This window comes from Coenobita brevimanus, chromosome 93 (genome assembly GCF_032717465.1).
Source record: "Coenobita brevimanus isolate Jiangsu-jjx chromosome 93, ASM3271746v2, whole genome shotgun sequence".
NCBI lineage: Eukaryota > Metazoa > Arthropoda > Malacostraca > Decapoda > Coenobitidae > Coenobita > Coenobita brevimanus.
The window spans coordinates 44,042,109-44,063,211 of NC_137046.1; the positions used below are offsets into that span (position 1 = coordinate 44,042,109).

At 45.1% G+C, this 21,103-nt stretch overlaps 1 protein-coding gene across 1 annotated transcript in view; it reads right to left on the bottom strand.

Moving 5' to 3' along the window:
* Positions 1–13,643: 13,643 nt before the first annotated feature.
* Positions 13,644–21,103, bottom strand: part of LOC145412584 (protein KRI1 homolog) — a 50,771-nt gene continuing 43,311 nt past the window's right edge. The window contains exon 12 of the mRNA XM_080282491.1: positions 13,644–15,575. Within this exon, the coding sequence (XP_080138617.1) occupies positions 14,849–15,575 (727 nt within the window). The 3' untranslated portion in view covers positions 13,644–14,848. The remainder of the gene's footprint in view (positions 15,576–21,103) is intronic.

The window sequence follows — 21,103 nt, forward strand, 5'->3', positions numbered from 1 at the left end:
ACCCACGAAGCTTTTCTCCTTATTTTCTTACCACATAGAACTCTTACATTCCTGGATCTTTTCAAAAACTTGGTTCGACGTCGTTCTTACATATTATGAAGGAAAAAAAAGGTAACTGTTGATATAAATGTTCGTAAAAAAACATTATATATAAACTGTGGGAGATATATTCTTTTCACTTTCACTTGGCCCAGATTTTCGTTCTTTTGCAGATGATTTCACGTAGTTCAGTGGCAGAAAGTACAATGCTATGGCTCGACAACCTTGCCTCAGCACATCTTCGTGACCAGCATCATCTTCCAGTGTTCATCAATTGCTACAACTCAGCATTCAGGACGGAAATAGGGGAGTTTTAGGCCAAGTTAGAGTAAAAAGAGTATAGTGGACAATATTCAAAGTCTTGCCTTGGTTAGAGGGTGGCTTGGTTAGAGTGTGTTATACACACACACGCACACACACACACACACACACACACACACACACACACACACACACACACACACACACACACACACACACACACACACACTCCCTTCCCCACCATCAAGTCCTACCTTAGAATACTTGTGTGTGTGTGTGTGTGTGTGTGTGTGTGTGTGTGTGTGTGTGTGTGTACAATCATATCAGTGTGACGTGTGCGTGTGTGTAGTCATGTGAGTGTATTTCACGTACATGTGTAGGTGTGTAAGTATAAACAGTCTTATCAGTATGACGTATGTGCGTGTATGTATGTGACGTACATGTATAGGTGTGTATGTGCGTGTGTTTGACGTATATGTGTTGGAGTCTATGAGTGTGTATGTACTGTACGTGTATGCTTCGTGAAGTGTGTGCGTGTATGTATGCATATATGTATGTAGTGTGTGCACATTTGTGATATATGTATGTAGATGGGTGTAATTCACCGGGTCGGTCAGGATCACTTGATGGTCGTCAGCTTTTACCCTCCCGGAAGGGAGCTGAGAGCTCATATAGTCCGATCTAAGGGCAAGACTGTGACCTTCACACACGCACACACCCGTCCCCTTGCTCAAGGGGGACAGTAACCACCCACTTCGTCAGTGAAACTTTTCGCAACCTGAGCGAGGCGCGAACTCCCGTCCACCAGTTGGCAAGCGGGAACGTTACCACTGCACCAGCGAGGTGTGTGTGTGTGTGTGTGTGTGTGTGTGTGTGTGTGTGTGTGTGTGTGTGTGTGTGTGTGTGTGTGAAGTGTGCTTGTATGTATGAAGTGTTTGCGTGTGTGTATGTAGTGTGTATATGTGTATGAAGTGTGTGCGTGTGTATGAAGTGTGCGTATGTGTATGTAGTGTGTGCGTGTGTGTATGTAGTGTGTGTGTGTGTGTGTATGCATGTATGTACGCATGTAGGTATAAACACGTTATCTTAAAGCTCTACGTTTTCACACAATACGGCACGTTAGAGAGAGAGAGAGAGAGAGAGAGAGAGAGAGAGAGGAAGGCCGTTGACTGTGTGTGTGTGTGTGTGTGTGTGTGTGTGTGTGTATGTTTTTGAATAGTCATCCATCCAGGGAGAGAGAGAGAGAGAGAGAGAGAGAGAGAGAGAGAGAGAGAGAGAGAGAGACAGACAGACAGACAGACAGACAGAGGAAGGTCGTTGACTGTGTGTGTGTGTGTGTGTGTGTGTGTGTGTGTGTGTGTGTGTGTGTGTGTGTGTGTGTGTGTGTGTGTGTGTGTGTGTGTGTGTGTGCATCAGTATTGAGGATGGGCAGTTACAGCTAACTGAAGAACGTGGGAGAGTAAGTAGGCAAGAATAAACGTGAGTAGGTAGGTAAGTAGGTAGATAAGGAGGTATGTAAAGTAGGTAGGTATTTAGATAGGTAGGTAGGTAGGTAGGTAAATTGGTAGGTAGGTAGACAGAGAAATAGGTGGGTAGGTAAGTAGGTTGGTAGGTAGGTAGGCAGTTCGGTAGGTAGGCAAGAATAAAGTTAAGTAGGTTGATAGATCAGTAGGTAGGTAAGTAGGTAGGAAGGTAGATAAGAAGATAAATAGGTAGGTAGGCTGGTAGGTAAGTAGATACGAAGGTAGGTAGGTAGGTAAGTAGATATGTAGGTAGGACGGTAGGTAGGCCATTAGTATGTATATATGGAGATACCTAATAGACAACAGACAGACAGTCAGGATGGATGAAGGGAAGGAGGGAAGGAAGGAAGGAAGAACGGAATGAATGAAGGAGGGAAGGAAGGAAAAGGAGGGAAGGAAGGAAGGAAGCAGGAAGGAAGGAAGCAGAAAGGAAGGAAAGAAGGAGGGAGGGAAGGAAGGAAGAAAGGAAGGAAGGAAGGAAGCAGGAAGGAAGGAAGCAGGAAGTAAGGAGGAAGAGAAAATGACTAAGGGAGAGGAAGGGGGTGGAGGGAGTGGCTGGGGATGAGAGTCAAGGAGACGGGCTGGGGACGCGCCAGACGAGAGAATATGATACGTCAGGCGCGTCCCCAGCCCGTCTCTTCTGGCCTCTCGTCACCAGCCACTCTGTTTGTCTGTCTCTTTCTGTCTGTGTGTCTGTTTGTCTGTCTCTGTCTCTGTCTCTTTCTGTGTCTGTCTGTCTGTCTGTCTGTCTCTTTCATTCTGTCGGTCTTTCTTTCTGTCTGTCTGTGTGTTTCTGTCTGTCTGCCTGTCTCTCAGTCTGTCTCTTTGTTTGTCTTTGTCTCCGTCTTTCTCTCTGTCTCTTTCTGTCTGTCTGTCTGTTTCATTCTGTCTGTCTTCCTGTCTCTGTCTGTCTGTCTGTCTGTCTGTCTCTCTCTCTCTCTCTCTCTCTCTCTCTCTCTCTCTCTCTCTATCAGTGCCACCACGTGAAGGCGTCTATAGTGTTAGTGGTAAAAGTCTACGGACATACCAGCCACGGTTCAGCGGAAAAGTCTACGGATAAAGCGATCCAAGTTTCACTATCGAAATTTTAGTCTGAGGGGTGTGTCGGGGTCGGGGCAGTGTATGGGGATGTTTTTTGGGTATATTAGGTATATGTATGGAGTGTATCTGGGTTGTGTTTGGGGTGAGTTTTTGGGGTGTGTATGGAGTGTATCTGGGTTGTGCTTGGGGTGTGTTTTTGAGGTATGTATGGAGTGTATCTGGGTTGCGTTTGGGGTGTGTATGGAGTGCATCTGGGTTGTGTTTGGGGTATGTATGGAGTGTATCTGGGTTGTGTTTGAGGTGTGTTTTGGGGGTGTATCTGGGTTGTGTTTGGGGTGTGTTTTTGAGGTGTTTATGGAGTGTATCTGGGTTGCGTTTGGGGTGTGTATGGAGTGTATCTGGGTTGTGTTTGGGGGGGATGTTTGGGGTGTGTATGGAGTGTATCTGGGTTGTGTTTGAGGTGTGTGTTTGGGATGTGTGTTTGGAGTGTGTATGGAGTGTATCTGGGTTGTGTTTGAGGTGTGTGTTTGGGATGTGTGTTTGGGGTGTGTATGGAGTGTATCTGGGTTGTGTTTGGGGTGTGTATGGAGTGTATCTGGGTTGTGTTTGGGGTGTGTATGGAGTGTATCTGGGTTGTGTTTGGGGTGTGTTTTTGAGGTGTGTATGGAGTGTATCTGGGTTGTGTTTGGGGTGTGTTTTTGAGGTGTGTATGGAGTGTATCTGGGTTGTGTTTGGGGTGTGTATGGAGTGTATCTGGGTTGTGTTTGGGGTGTGTGCTTGGGGTGTGTATGGAATGTATCTGGGATGTGTTTGGGGTGTGTGCTTGGGGTGTGTATGGAGTGTATCTGGGATGTATAGTATACACCCAAAGTACATCCCCCATCCCCCCAAAATAAAAAAGCAAAAACACCCTAAACACATACCAAACACACCTCAAACATCCAAAATACACCCCCGAAACACTCAAAATATATCCCAAACACACTCCTTACAAAACTCATACACACCCCAAACAGAACCCACACAACCCCCCCAAACACACCCCAAACACACTCCAAACACACCCCAAACGGAATCCACAAAACCGGTCCAAAGACACCCCAAACAGAACCCACACAACCCCCAAACAGAAATCATATAACACCCCCAAACACACCCGACAAAAAACCAAAGAACTCCCAAAACACACAACAAACATCCACCCACACAACAACCCAAAAACACCCCAAATACAACCCACATAACCTATCAAAACACACCCCAAACAGAACCCACACAACCCCACCAAACACAAAAATCACACAACCCCCCCAAACACACCCCAAACAGAACCCACATAACCCCCCCAAACATACCCCAAACACACTCCAAACAGAACCCACACAACCCCCCAAACACACCCTACACAGAAACCACAGAACCCCCCAAAACACACCCTACACAGAAACCACAGAACCCCCCAAAACACACCCTACACAGAAACCACAGAACCCCCCAAAACACACAACAAACACACCCTAAAAAGAACCCACACAACAACCCAAACACACCCGAAACAGAACCCACACAATCCTCCCAAACACACCCGAAACAGAACCCACACAACCTCCCAAACACAACCCAAACAGAACCAACGCAACCCCCCCAAAAAAACACCCCAAACACACATCAAACACACGCCAAACAGAACCACACAACCACCCAAAGTACATCCGAGACACACTATAAACAGAACCCACAAAACCCCTCAAACACACCCCAAACCGAACCCACACAACCCCCCTCAAACACACCGAAACACACCCCAAACAGAATCCACACAACCCCCTAAAACAAACCCCAAACAGAACCCACACAACCCCTCCAAACTCACCCCCAAAAAAAAACTGTAAACCCCCCCAAACACAGCTTAAATAGAGCCCGCACAACCCCCCAAACACACTCTAAACAGAACGTATACAACCCCCCAAACACACTCTAAACAGAACCTATACAACACCCCAAACACACCACAAAACGAACCCACACAACCCCCTCAAACAGAACCCACACAACCTCCCAAACACAACCCAAACAGAACCCACACAACCCCCTAAAACAAACCCCAAACAGAACCCACACAACCCCCCAAAACACACCCGAAACAGAACCCATATAACCCCCAAGCACACCCCAAACTGAACCCACACAAACCCTGAAACGCACCCTAAACAGAACCCATATAACCCCCCAAACACACCCCAAACTGAACCCACACAACCCCTGAAACACATCCTAAACAGAACCGACACAACCCCCCAAACTCCTCTCTCTCTCTCTCTCTCTTTCTCATTTTCCGTCAATCCTCCCTTCAGTGACTCCAGAAATCTGCATACCACACATGCTAACTCCCTAATACCAATAACTTACCAATTTATTTAAATATCTGGTTAATTAATGCATTCTTGTATGTTATTCACTCAGTCTTCATTGACATCACAAAATAATATGGCTATATGGCAATGCAGAAGTAGAGGGAAAATATAGGCCAGGAGAAACAAGGAAATATCAAGAACAGAGGTAGGACAGAGGAGAAGAAGAGGACAGTAAGGAGAGAAAAATGGGAGACAAAAAGGCCCCTTTTAGTCGCCTCTTACGACAAGCAGGGGTACTGGGATATTGCTATGGAGAAAGCTTAAGGAATGCATACGCTACTTAAGCTGATGAGACCACAGGACTAAGAATTACATCTAGATTCATTTTGCAGCAGCAAGCAACTCTTTGGATGCGGCCAAACTTGCGCGAAACATGTGACCGAGAAGACGACACAAAGCACCGGGATAGAGCCGCTGCAATATCCGAGTCTGATCGTTGCAAGGGCCCCTGAGCTTCATTTCCTCTTGTCGGTCACATGTTTGGCTCAAGTATGGCCCCACCGTAACCCAAAGGTGCTACCGATTGTCCTGTCCTTCCCTATTGGCCGAACAGCGTGACCAGGATCACTGTACGAGCCTGCCAAAATATCATAAACGCTTTTGAATACTATTTATCTATTGCCAGACGCCTTAATCCCGTAAGGGGTGGCCACAAACAAATCGCCTCCATGTCGCACCGTCCCCCGCCATTTCATTGCCCTGCTACCAGCTCGCCCCCGCTGTCTCATATACCTCCCACAGATCCGGTCGAGCAGCTGCCGAGAAAAGACGTCTCTCCCATCAGCAGCGTTGCATAAAACTCTACGGACATTGCTACCACGGTTTCACTTACCCTTACCACAACCGTCTTGCACCAAACTCTACGGACATTGCTACCCCGGTTTCACTTACTCTGACCACACCACCTCCCGACCATGCATTATCACCATCGTCTCCACCAAGATTTCCTTCACCTCGACTGCAGATATACACTGCCTCTCTTGGCAGCTGTATACTGCAGTCAGGTAGAGCTTTGATCCTTGCACACTTCTTCTCTTGCCTCACTCCTCCCAATCCTCCCCCAACATCAGATACACACACACACACACACACACACTCAGTACATCCTATCCCCCCCTTACCCCCTGCTCTCCTTGCCCACTTTGCAGTATGATTTCCTGTTACCCCGTTACTGACGAACTGAACCCCAAGGGAAGGCCGTTTAGGGCTGACACTTAGGGGGTCACTAGAGTGACTGGGGAGCCAGGGGGCAACAGGAGGGCACCCCGCTGTTAAGGTTAGATTCCCCGTCAAGGGGCAGTCCGGAGTAGGCGTCAGGGTCCCTCCTCACGACGTCCTCTAGTGGGCGGGGGAGGTAAAAACCCGGCACCCAGGATCTCTGGCATAGGTAGGCCTGGGCACCCAACTTTACTATCTCACACAATGGACTCGAGATCGGGATCAAAGACCATCCACAGAGGCAATCCACAAAGCTCATCTGCAAAAAAACAAGCAGCAGGACAGAAACGAGCAGACAACAGAGCAAGAAAGCCTCAGCCACCCACACCTCAGCTTGCTGCAACGAAGAAGCAACTCCCCAACAACGGAACTTAGGAGAACCCCCCGCCACAGCCATCATCAAGCTATGAACCCAATGACAATGACTTTCATGTCCCCATGGACATTTCGCAAGCTACTCCTCCCAACCAAACCACCTACAATCAGGAGGAGCCAATGAACACAAGCACAACAGAGGAAACACGCACAACCAGCACAACCGCCTCCTCAAACTCTTTTTCTCGTCACGAACAACTACTGCCCTCATGCCGGACGAAACCGCCAGCACTGTGTCCACCTCCACCCCTTCCACCACAACCATCGAAGACGAAGTCTTCCAGCCGGCCTCCAAGAAAAGAAGGAGCAGAAAAGAAGACAGCCGCTGTTTCACTGAGAACCCCCATCATAGTACAGCGATCCCCCTCCCCTCCTTTCATACACCACAACCCTCGGGAAACGTCACTTCCTCGGCCAGAAGCCATTCATCACCGCAACCCAGCACCTACAACAGAAGACAGCCCATGGTCTCAGTGAAACCCCTAACCTCACCCCCATCCAAATTCCCAGGCTTCCAGATTCCGCGACAGGACCCCTTCCCAACCAGCTACGACATTGTTGGCCTTGGAAGAGGAACACCCCGAACTAAAAATCACAATCATACCTGGCAAGAACAACAGCACGGTCGTGGTACCACTCGATGAAGACTCCCTCAACCTCCTAGCAACGATCGACACGGCAGGAAACCAACCCATTCTACTACAGAAGATCGACCCACAACTGAACACCCGAAAACTGATCCTAATGGGTTACCCATACCCCCTACGCCCCATCATTCGACAGACACAAGTGGAGGAAGCCACCCGCTGTATGACCAAAGCCTCTGGCGAGCCTCCGTCTCCTGCCCACATAACACACGAAGCAGCAACCCAAACAGCTCCCCCTCCACCTCAGTCAGAAACAACAGTACCATCTCTTCTGCACACCCTCGTCACGAACCCAGAACAAATAGCACAAACCAAAGAAACCCTACGATCTTCCTGCCATTACCTCGGAACAGCCATCATATAATGTGTTGGGGCTCAGCACCACTGCCCCCTCAACCCCCAACTCTTCACACCAGCACTCAACACCATGACAGACACCCGGATAGAGGGTACACACTTCAACAGTCTCGCCCAGTTCAGCAATCCTCAGCCAAATCTACAAAACCCAATACAATCCACAACGACCCCCGTACCCGACTCAGAACACACCTTAGCAACGAGTGCCTCCTCTCACAAACAACCAGACAAACCCAATCCTCATCACCTCAACCTAACCCTCCCGCCTCCACAAACCCAACGCCTCAAACCACGGAGCATTTCAGCGGGCCTGGACAAACGAGAACCCCCTCGCTCCCATTTCCCGATCAACGAACACTCGACAACAGCCATAGAAGACTAAACAATGTTCATACGGACCAAACACCCCCCCTAATTAGTACCGGGCCACAACACCGTCCTAACCAAAGAGCAAACCCACCACCCCCAACATACAACCTGAAGATCTTACAATGGAACATCCTTGGCACCAAAAACAATCTCATTCTTCTTCACGAGGCTGTGCACAGAGACAAAACAGACATTTTTCTCTTACAAGAAACCCTCATCACCGAAAAGCACTCCCTCATGCTAAAGGGCTTTAACTCCTTTCTCCTTCCCCACTGCCGGGGCGGCCCCAGAGGCTGTGCCATTCTCATATGTAATCACAGTCAGGTAAACAAAATCCCACAACCACCACACTGCAGCGAAGAGGTCAAAATCCTGGGTGTATCCATCACCTTAGCCAACACTCTCCTAAAAATCTTCAACATTTATCGCAAACCCAGTGCCAACCTCGACCTAGCAGAACTCTTTACCCTCGCAGCCAATGAACCGACTCTAATTGGAGGCGACTTGAACGCCCGTCACCCCTGCCTATGATCCACATCCCCCTCCAACACCGCAGGACGACACATATCAGAACTCCTAACCCTCACTCCTGGCATACAACTCCTAAATGACCCCAACACTCCCACACACTTACAAGGCGGCAGACTCGACCTCACGCTTTTAACCACAGGAATCGTAACACACACTGAATGGGACCTCCACCCAACCCTGATATCAGATCACTTTGCGATCGTCCCCCCACTACCCCGACCCCCGCCTAGGTGGGGCACACAAAAAAAGCCAATTGGAGACTCTTCACAGCCTCACTGGAAGAAATCATAACCCAACTCGAACCTTCAGACAACCTGGATGAACACGAACACCAAATCTCAGCAGCCTTCACCACTGCCGCCGAAACTGCAATTCCTACAACCTCTCACAAACAGCGACTTTTCAAGGACTACTGGTACTATAATGACAAAGAGCTCAACCATCGTGACAACAGTGCCAGAAAACTATACAAAGCCCAACCCACCCCAGAAAACAGACAATATCTTAAGGCAGTCATCTAGCATACAATTAAAAATAAACCATCAGAGGAAACAAATGGCTGGAGTGGTGCAGATCCTTAAGTGCCAACACCAACCTAGGCCACATTTGGAAAACACTCAGAGCCGTCTCAAAAAACCCACAACCCCATCCCCCAACACATCCCAACCCTCAGGAAGAGGCCGACAGAATAGCGTCACTTTTCGCTCATCACACCACACCGCTCTGCATCCCACGACACATACAAAACCGCCTTAACACCCTACACACCGAGTGCGCTGCGAGAATACACCACGCTAAAAGCACCCTTGCCCAAACTGACCTTTACTATCCAAGAATTCCATCGCGCACTCAAAACCAGCAACGACACAGCCCCCGGTATTGACCAAATCACCTACTCCATGCTATCCCACGCTGGACTGAATCTACCACTGCCACTCTCAACCTCGTAAATCACTCCTGGACTTTAGCCAGATTTCCCTCCGCATGGGAAAAGGCTGCCATTCAACCAATCCCTAAACCCAAAGACCCTGGTAACTACAGACCTATATCCTTCCTCAGCTGCCTCGGAGAGAAAGGACAAGAGGAAGAGGAAGAAAAAGAAGAAGAGTGAGAAGAGGAAAGGGAGGTACAGAAAGAGGAAAAGGAAGAGGAAACAAGGGGTGGAAGAGGAAGATAAAGAAGAGGATATGGAAGAGGAAAGGGAAGAGGAACAGGAAAAGAAAGAAGAGGAAGAACAGGAAAAGAAAAGGAATGAAGAGGAAGAAGAAAATGGAAAAGTGGAAGAGGAAAGGGAGGAGGAAGAGGAAAAGGAAGAGGAAATGGAAGAGAAAGAAGATGAACAGGAAGAAGAGGAAAAAGAGGAAGAGAAAGGGGAAGAGGAATAAGAACAAATATGAGGAAGAGGAAAAAGAAGTGAAGAAAAAGGATGAAAGAGGAAGAGGGAAAAGGAAAAGGAAGAGGAAGACAAGGAAAAGGGCGAAGAGGAATGGGAAGAAAGGGTAGAGGAGGGAGAGGAAGAACAAGTATAGGAAGAAAAGAGGAAGAATATGAGGAAGGAGAAAGAAAAAGAAAAGGAAGAAGAGGAAGAAAAGAAGTAAAGAGAAAAGGAAGAGGAGGAAGAAGAAGGGAAGGGAGGAGGAGGAGAGGGAAGGAGGAAGTGGGGGAGGGAGAGGGGGAGAAGACCCCCAGGAATTTCCCGGGCTAAATAAAATCGTGTGGAGGTAACGTAGCCGAAATAAAGATGTTAATGGATACTCTCCCCCCCCCTCCTCATCCACGATGGTTCTCTCCCTTGCTGAATAAAATCGTCTGCTGCTACCGAGAGAGAGAGAGAGAGAGGAAACGTACGGGTGTGTGTGTGTGTCATACAAGTTACCGTGCATAATTACAGGGATACACTGACTACACACACACCGCTATCATTTTTTAGATAACCCAGCCCTACACTAAACAACTTGCTTTCTAATTAAACAAGCTTAAGAAAGGAAAAGCAAAGTAGATAAAGAGAGAAAAACAGAGACGACAGGAGAGACAGAAAGAAGACAGGGAAAGATGAGAGGAGGGAAAGACGAGGAGAAAAAAGAAAAGGATAGCGAAATAGAGGACAAGAAGTTAGGAAGGACTAAAAGAAGAAAGAGGGAAAAACAACGAGAGAGAGAGAGAGAGAGAGAGAGAGACGACACTGCAAAATACAGCATAAAAGTGAAGTGATAAAAATGTAAGGAAATTCAGTTTCCCTAATAGGACAATTAATCAGTGGAATGCACAACCGAATGAGGTACAGTAGTGTGTGCCAAAACAATTTATAATTTCAAGGATATATATGATAAAAATGGTTTAATACACAGGACAATACGAGCTTGACTCATTCCTGTAAAGATACAAAGCTAAGGCAATCCTCACGCCTAACAGATTAGATAACTCGTCCCTAGATGATTAATTATAGCAATGTTTATCCAACCTAACTCATTCATACCTTAGAAATTCGAATTTTTACTGCTTTCCGCCTAACCTAATTTAATTTAAGGGCGGAAACTACCCGAGAAAGCTTTGAGACGAATGATATGAGAAGCCGGAATGACCATTTGCCATTTGTAAACAAAGGGCGAGAGGCTCCGATCATGTTACCCCTACAAAGATCAGAGGACAAATGGCATATTTGTGGTGGCATCTGGCAACCCTCGCCCATGCGCCGTAGGGGGCGGACAGGGGGACAGATTATAATGCTACACCGGTTCCAGGGCAGGGCAGACATAACTAGGCCACGGTCAGGACAGGGCCAGGGTGGCCAGGAACAGAATGGAGCCATGGCTGGACGAGGACCAGGAAAGAATTGTGGATGGGCCAGGACCATGTCTGGCCTGGGGTAATGGCCGGGTCAGGGCTGGACTGGAGCCATACCACAACCATAACTGCGCCTGGGACATGGCTTGCCTGGGGCCAGGATAGTGCAATAGCTGAGCCAGGGGCCAGAAGAGGGACATGGGAGGGCCAGGGTCTTGGCTGGGCCAGGGGTCAGGACAGGGTCTTGGCTAGGCCAGGACAGGGCCATGGCTGGGATGAGGCAAAGACAAGGCAATGGCTGGGTCAGGGCTAGGACAAGGCAATGACTGGGACAGGTCCAGGACAAGACAATGACTGGGTCAGGGCTAGGACAAGGCAATGGCTGGGCAAGGACCAGGACAAGACAATGGCTGGGCCAGGACCAGGACAAGACAATGACTGGGCAGGAGACAGGACAAGGCAATGGCTAGGCTGGGTCCAGAATGGCAATGGCTGGGCTGGGTCAAGACAAGGCCATGAAAGGGGTGGGTCAAGAAGGCCATGACTGGGCCAGTGTCAAAGCTTGGCTGGTGTTGTGGCTGGGTGGGGCCATGGCAGGACTAGGGCTATGGCTGAACTGGAGCCATGGCTGGGGTCAAAAGGTGATAAGAAAACAATAAAAGTGAGTATGATGAAACTATATAAAAAAGGAACTTAAAAGAATCTACATCCCTCTACAGTCCATGCTCTAGTATCAGACAACGTATATGTAGCCACACAGGCAAAACTGGGTCTTGTGTAAGGAAGGGAAGGGCTATTTTTCCATGCTTCTAATGATTTTTAAATACCGTAAACTGGGGTGAATTCGGACGATTTTTTCATTTTTTTGTGCCATGTAATCTAGTTTTTAATTCAGTCCAAGATCTTAAGTATTGTATGTTGAGCTGGTCCACTAGGGTATCGAATCATAGCATTACAAAATTTAAAATGTTTCATATATAATTATAGCAAATATAGTAATCGGTGTCCGAATTTGTACTCAAACTTTGGTGAATTCGGACACACTGTATAAATTCGTACATAAATAGAAAATGAATGTATATGACTACCCTGGGTTCCCAGTTTAGTCTCGGACGTATGTGGGGCCATTTCGGACGCTCTGGGACTTTTAAAAAAATGTTCTTCCAGTACAAAAATAATGCCACTTCCTGACAAAATAAGCTAATGACTATAATGAGATATGAACACAACAGCAATTTTATTTTTTTCCTTGGTTTAAATAAAACATATTAGAACACATGTAGATAAGATAAATCTAGCTACAATCCTTAGTACTGTATATGGAACAATAATTTCTTGATTAATAATTTCGTTTTCGGAAGACTGATGGATTATAAGTTACAGGTGATATTTAACATGATTATTTGGCATTACCAGTTTTTTGCTTGCCTTTTTCACCTCGATAAGGACCTTGATCTCCACCAGTTCTTTTCTTAAATGTTCGAGTCATTGGATGACCTTGTTTAAACAGGTAGTACCATAAAAGCTCAAAAGTATACCTATAAATGATACATATGAACCCAAATACACACAGTATCCACATCTGGCAAATTATAAGCAATTGTACATTGTAAAAAGTGTTACTTTTTCGTTCATACTCCCCCTGTCCGAATTCACCCCATGTCCGAACTGACTCCAATTTGCATTAAAATTTTAAAAATTTCATTAAATGCCCAGTTAAGAAATTAATTGAGAAGATAACGCCAATTACTTACTTTGCACTTTCACACTACGCATGAAAGTAAATCCGGGCACCAAAGATTTTCCTGCATCTATTCATTAACATTTCTGCCAAAGAAAGTTTGCCAATGTTACAAATTTTATTCTTTTTACATATGGTTGCTTTTTAGTATATATTGGTATGTGTCACGTGATATATTAAGTATCTTTATACACGAAAGTCCAGTAAAGAATTTCAAACAACTGGGAGCAAACAGATTTCTAATATGTTTATTCATTAATTATTAATTAATTTAAACAACTTTTTATTGCAATAATATCCGAATTCGGCCCGAGTCCGAATTCACCCCAGTTTACGGTACAGTAATTTTATAAACAATGCATACACACGATGCATAGCACATTTCAGTCACTATTATTTGGGGTATTTTACAGCCCTTCCTCCCAAAACTGTCCATTAGAAAGGATTTACTTTTGACCATTTTAGCATGTGTAGGTCTTTCAACAGACGGTAGCTATCCGTGTATCACAATCTTTTCCTTACTCAAGCCCCTCCCCCTGAGGTCTTCAAACAGAACCTCACCCCACATTTTCCCATCTACCTCTGGGAACCACAATATTTCCTCTACATTCATCAACCAGTCACTTTCCCTCTTCCTGCATGTCCAAAACACCTTAACCCACTAGTTAGAATCACTTCTCTAATACCTCTCATGCCAAATCTCTCTCATAGTATACTCTTTTTAGTCCTGTCATTCTGTGAGGCCCCACTGAACCATATCAGTATTTCCATTTCTATGCATTCCAGTCTACTAGTGCCCATTTCTCTCTACCACTGGAGGTAGCACTAGACATGATTTCTGTCACAAGTTTCAGAGTCTTCACATACAGGAAGCTTCTGCATGTTATTTGGCGACAGCAATGGCGTTTCGATGGCCTTGCACATGTAAGATGGTTAGGCAACTTGGCGAATGCAAGGGACACGTGATCAAGTGGATGTGCAAGATAAGGTCTTCAAAAAGGTGGCATGAAGGAAGACACATGCACAGAGGCCTGAGACGGAGGTGCTATGCATGCAAACACTGGACGGCCATCTTGGATCAATTGTCTGACTGTTTGCTTGCGTGTACAGTTATCACAGCATCCACACAGGACTGTTGTAAGCAACCATCACAATTATTGTATGAGAATTTTGATATTGTTACTGAACTTTTAGTTCATCATTCTATTATCACATACAACCAAAATGTTTAAAGAGACTCATTGCATAGTGGGGCCCAACTGTGCAGTAGCTGTATATTTTGCTGTAAAATAGTACTCTTTAGCAGGAAAACTCTATTTGGGGTTGTTTTTTCTGTTTGAATAGCTAAACTGTACAATTCTGTATAGGGGTTCTTGTAGGGGTTATGCCCCCTAAAGATGGACTGGACAGGTAGTACTGCATTTTCTGAAAAAATCTGCTACCTTACACTGCTGACTAAATTATGGTGGATAATCGTGGGTTTACTATATGTACCTGAAATAAAGTTTTATGGATATATTCTTCTATATTTCACATGATTAACAAAATTTAGGAGTCCTTCTTTCCATACTTCACCTTGTTTTTCAATTTTTTGGGATTCTGACCATATGCTGCCAATCTTGCATCACTTATCCCTTTGAAAAAGAGCTTCTCAGTTTTGTTTCTCAACTTGGCTTCCTCCTTTTTGACTATTAATACATTACTTGTTGGCTTCTTCTTCTTCTTTTTCTTTTTGTGACATTTCATATCCCTGTCACTAGTTGCATGAAATATTGCTGCCCCAGGACTGCCATCAGCCTCAAATTCTGGCATGGTAAGTTCATCATTTTTGTTACTGTTTTTGGCCAGGTTTGCTTGACTAGTGAGGACTTTGTCTTTCTTCTTTTTCTTTTCAGTTTTTGTACCAATACAGCCTACTGTATTAGATTTGTTTGCTTTCACTTCATTCTGTGGTTGAGATGTGGCATTTTCTCCATTTTTCTCAGATAATAGTGCTTCAGAGCTGTGTACCTGAGAAGTATCCGAATTTGTTGAACATAACTTCTTCTTCTTCTTCTTAGGGCCTTCATTAGCGGTTTCTATAGTAGGTCGCTTACCATTCTTATTTGCTTCTCCACCAGTAAGGATTTCATTCATTTCTCTTGGTTTTAATGCAGGGTGATTCTCTATGTCCTCCTCTGCACCTCCTGTCATCCTCTGTTGTCTCTTAAGCTTCCTTTTCAGATTTTTTATTCTTTTCTTCTCTTGCTCAGTCACATGATGAGCAACAGGATCTCTGCAAGTTGAAAATATCAAATGAGTACTTTCATTATATATCAAAAGATTACTGCATTCCCATATTTATACCTCCCACGCAATCACATCCATCGAGTTACAATCAAACCGGTTTACAATATTCCGAGAACACTGCAAACATCTTTGTCATAGGGTTATCTACATAAAATGCAGATACTGATCTCAAAACGCATTACTTAGAGTGGGGAAATATTTAATCCATATCCTTGTTAGAGGCTGACATTATCCAAACATCAGCTCAACTGGAATGAGGATTAACCCATACTACCCACTGACATCTCACCTACACGAAAAAAAATATAGGATGTCCCAGAGCTGAAGGGCTTGTAAATCAAGTGTGTACCTAACCTACTGAGAGACAATGTCTTACCATGGCTGAATAAAACCGTCTGGCATCTGCCAGAATAAAATAGTGTCCCCACACTGTGTGAATTAAATTTTTGCCTAACTCCCAGTGAAGAATTCTGAGGTAATAATGTGTGTATCAGCAAAGAAGCTACAGTACAAGGTTAATCAGAATCTCTTGTTAAGTATGATGTGAGTTTTGGATGAGGGCTAGAATACATCTCCACTATGTCTTAAGAAAACTTACGGGGAAAATTGCTTCAAAATCCAACGACTGTCATAGGTACACATACATGTTGGATATCGGAGTATGCTTGCACTGTATTCAACCAAAATCAAATCTCCAAATGCAGAATACTCTCAAACTGTGCCTCACAGTTTGAGAGTATTCTCAATCCCCAATTTTCAATCTTTCTTCCATGATCTACCCATCCCCCTCCTGTAACAAGCTGATGGCCTGGCAACAGAATCACAACACTTCAAAACTCAACAAGCAGCACGGCATCTTCAACAATACCTACACTCACTAGCACGGTGATTATGACAATACAGAAGGACTAGTTTAGCCAACAAAATCACTCTATCTATCTATCTATTGCCAGACACCTCAATCCCGTTTGGGGTGGCCACAAACAAATCGCCTCCAAGTCGCCCTGTCCCCCGCCATTTCACTGCCCTGCTCCCAACTCACACACCCCTCTCTCATATACCTCTCCAACCCATCCCACCATCTCATCCTCGGCCTCCCCCTCCCTCTTCCCCCCTCCACCTCACTCACATACACTCTCTTCGTCAGTCTTTCACCCTCCATCCTCTCCACATGGCCAAACCACCTCAGTGTGTTCCTCATAACGCTTCCTATCACATCCACATCCACACCACAACGCTCCTTTATATCCTCATTCGTCAGCCTGTCTCTCCACGTGACTCCACAGGCTCCTCTTAAATAACTCATTTCCACTGCTCTCACTCTTGACTTGTGTCCTTCCAACAATGTCCAAGCTTCACTTCCTTATGTTAGAGTTGGTATCACAATACTGTCATGTAGTAACTTTTTCACTTCCATGCTCACTTCCCTGTTTCTTATCACTGCTTTCAAGGAACCAGCAACCTTTCTTCCCTGCTGTACCCTTTCAAGCACTTCACCCTCCAAACCTCCATCCTTACTCATCACACTACCCAAATACTTAAACGTACTCACATTTTCCAATTCCTCACCATCCAACCTCGCTGTACATTCACTAACTTCACCTCTCTCAAAGACCATCACTTTACTCTTCCCTACATTCACCTTTAGGTTCCGTTTCTTACACATTCTCTCAAACTCATCCACCAAGCCTTGCAGCTCTCCTTCGTCTTCACTCAACAACATAGTATCATCTGCAAACAACAGTACAGGGAGTTTCCAAACACTATCCTCTCTCACCAGGGCCACTCCAACATCCACTATCCTACCTTGTACCTCTTTTATTACCCCATCCATGTACAGATTGAACAACCATGGAGACATGACACATCCCTGTTTCAAACCAACTTTCAAAGAGAAAAATTCACTTAGTTCACCATCCACACGCACTGCAGCCTTCGCACCATCGTACATACTCTTCACAGCATTCAACAACTTCCCATCTACTCCATATATTCTTAACACTTTCCACAATCCTTGTTTATCCACCCTGTCATATGCTTTCTCCAAATCCATGAAAGCCGCATACAACTTCTTTCCCTTCTCTAGAAACTTTTCCACTAAAGATCTAAGAATGAATATCTGATCTACACAACCTCTTCCCTTCCTAAAGCCTCCCTGTTCTTCTCCAACTAATTTCTCTGTTCTTTCTCTAACTCTGTCTATAAGTACAGTATCCTACCATACACTTTTCCTATTATACTAAGAAGACAAATGCCCCTATGATTACCACACACTTCTTTTTCCCCTTTTCCTTTGTACAAGGGAATAATTATACCTGACTTCCAATCCTCCGGGACTCTACCTTCCTCCCAGGCCAATCTGCACATCTTCCACATCCATTCTACTACTATCTCTCCCCCATGCTTCAGCATTTCACCACACACTCCATCAATTCCTGGGGCTTTCCCAGATTTAACTTTCTTCATTGCTTCCACAACTTCTATCCTACTGATTTCTTCCTGTCTTCTCACCTCCCTCCTTCTCCCAGCCATTCCCCAGCCACTTATACTCGCATTACTTCCATCCTCTACGTTCAACAATTCCTTAAAGTGTTCTCTCCATCTGCTCACTTTTTCTCCCTTCTCCACTAGTAATCTACCATTTTTATCTTTCACTCCCCTGCTAACTTCACTTCCACCCTGTCTTACTCTTTTCACTTCTCTCCAAAACATTTTCTTACAGTCCCTCCACTTTGCACTCAAATTCCTTCCAAATTCCTCATCCACTCTCTTCTTACTCTCTCTTACTAATCTTTTCACCTCTCTCTTCCTTTCCACATATAACTCTCTCTTCCGCCTCTCAACTTCTTCCACGCCCCTATTTCTCATTCATTCATTGTATGCTTTCTTCTTTTGTGCCACAGCCTGTTTCACCTCTTCAGTCCACCACGCTGTTCCTTGCACCCCCCTCCGTCTTCTCTTCCTTCCACACACCACATCACATGCTGCACATATTTCTTCTGTAAATATCTTACACACACCTTCCACGTCTCCCATCTGCTCCAATTCATATTTGCCCAATCGTTCCTCCACTTCTCTCTTATACTCTGCCTTTTTCTCATCCTCTTGTAACCTTTCCACTCTCCTTGCAACTACTCCTTCCTCTCGTCTTTCCCTTCTTCTATTCCTCCATCTTACTTGCATCCTAATTCTGGCCACCACCAAGTAGTGGTCAGAAAGTCCACTCCCCCAACCTCTATACACTCTTGCATCCTTTACACATCTTCGCATCCTTTCATCCACACACACATAATTAATCACTGCCTTCCTTTCATTCAGTTCACCACCCACCCTTCTCATCACTCGCCATGTATACCTGTGGATCATTTTATGCCTGAAGAGGGTATTGGCTATCACCACCCCCCTCCCAGCACAAATGTCCACTAACGCACTCCCATTCTCATCTATTTCAGCAGGCACACCCCACTCACCAACTAATCCATCCACCTTCACATTACCAACTTTACCATTCATATCACCAATCAAAAACACTCTCTCATTCCTTCCAAACTTTTCCATGCACACTTCCACATTTGTCCAGAACTCTTCTCTCACTCTTCTAGCACGATCTTGTGTTGGCGCATACACACACACAATCGCCCACATTTGTATTCCAACTTTCAACTTTACCCACACAATCCTTGACCCAACTGATCCATACTGTCTTATGCTCTTCTTCCATCTTTTACTCACAACTATACACACTCCTTCCTTTGCCCTCTCATTCTCATCTACTCCTGCACATATACCCCATCCATACTCCCATTCTCTCACACTTTCTCCTCTCCATTTTGTTTCAGTTATTCCACATACATCCACTTTCGCATCCTCAAGTACCTGGACAATCTCTCTCTCTTTCACCTCATCATTCACTCCTCTTACATTCCATGTACTCATTACCAAGTCCTTTGTCCGGTCCTGGGTCGTCATCGTTTGGTCAGTCCTTGTCCGAGGCTTCTTGTTTGTTTTTTTAGTTAGTTGTTTTCCGGGGAGGGGCACTAACCCTCCGCCAACCCTTTTAGTCGCCTTTTATGACAATACAGAAGGACTAGTTTAGCCAACAAAATCACTCTCAACAGACATAATTCTCACACAGAATCACAAGTCACCCTTTTCAGCCAATCATTCCCTTTTAGGGATTATCGAGACATCCTGAAATTCACTGACCGGCTTTCTAAACACTCATGCAACATCAGTGCAAAGTCATCACGTAAGCCTGGTACCTGCTCAAAAGCACTACCTTTGGACAGCAAATAGCATCAATAACTGGGCAACAATATTTTATGTACGGTCATGCTGGCAGTTACTAACATGAACAAGCTTCAGAAACATGAAAAAAAAAGCTTTATATATTTTATGTAGGGCCAAGCTGGTCTCAACCATAGTAGTTACTATAAAAAAAAAAAAAATAAAAAAAAAAATAAATAAATAAAAATAAATAAATAACAACAATGTTCAAGAGTGAAAAATAGCTTCAAATAACTTCACCACATCCTAGTGCTAAATTTTGTCCACACTATGCAAGAGCTAAGCATATTTCTAGATACAAAATTTCATGATCTTTATTTTTTTTATTTATTTTATTTTATTTTTTTCCAGAACTTTGATATGGCCAATATTTTTTGAGGAAATTGCAAAAACTAAAAAAGTCATCCATGGCAATGGAGGGAGGGACTAGAGGGAGGACTGACCATTTCATGATGAGACAGACAGGTGGTTTTGCTCTGCTGGTGGGTTAAGGCCTGTATTACTCGTGAGCTGGCAAAAATTTCCAATTGATCCGGCCAGCCAGGGGACTTTGACCATTCGGTAGGAAGCCAGACAGCCTTGTCTGCTCTGCTTGTGAGTTACAGTCTATTACCAGCACGTGTACAGAGCGCCCAGTGAGCCACCTCACTTTTTTTTTTTTACTCTGTAGGCTGGTCGGCCGCAAATGCTGGAACTTTTATGTCAGGGTACAGACAAATAAATCTGAACATGAACCAAACAAAGCCAAGGCCTAAAGTCCAATTAAGGGGCATGGTCACATACGGAGCATCCGGATAAATGAGTGATTACTGTATATCAATGTAAATTTAACATGGTTTCAATAGGAATACACTAAGGGTCAAAGGCAATGTACCATGACTAACTAACAAAAACTTTTCATTGCCCTTGGTGCCCTCAGTAGCAAAAGGCTTTCCATTAGGGTAGCACTCTTACTAGACATGATTTCCAAGCCACAAGTTTCAAATTTCACACACAAAAAGTGAGAGCAGTGGATATGAGTTATTTAAGAGGAGCCTGTGGAGTCACATGGAGAGACAGGCTGACAAATGAGGATATAAAGAAGCATTGTAGTGTGGATGTGGATGTGATAGGAAGTGTTAGGAGGAACACACTGAGGTGGTTTGGCCATGTGGAGAGGATGGAGGGTGAGAGACTGATGAGGAGAGTGTGAGGTGGAAGGGGGGAGAGGGAGGGGGAGGCCGAGGA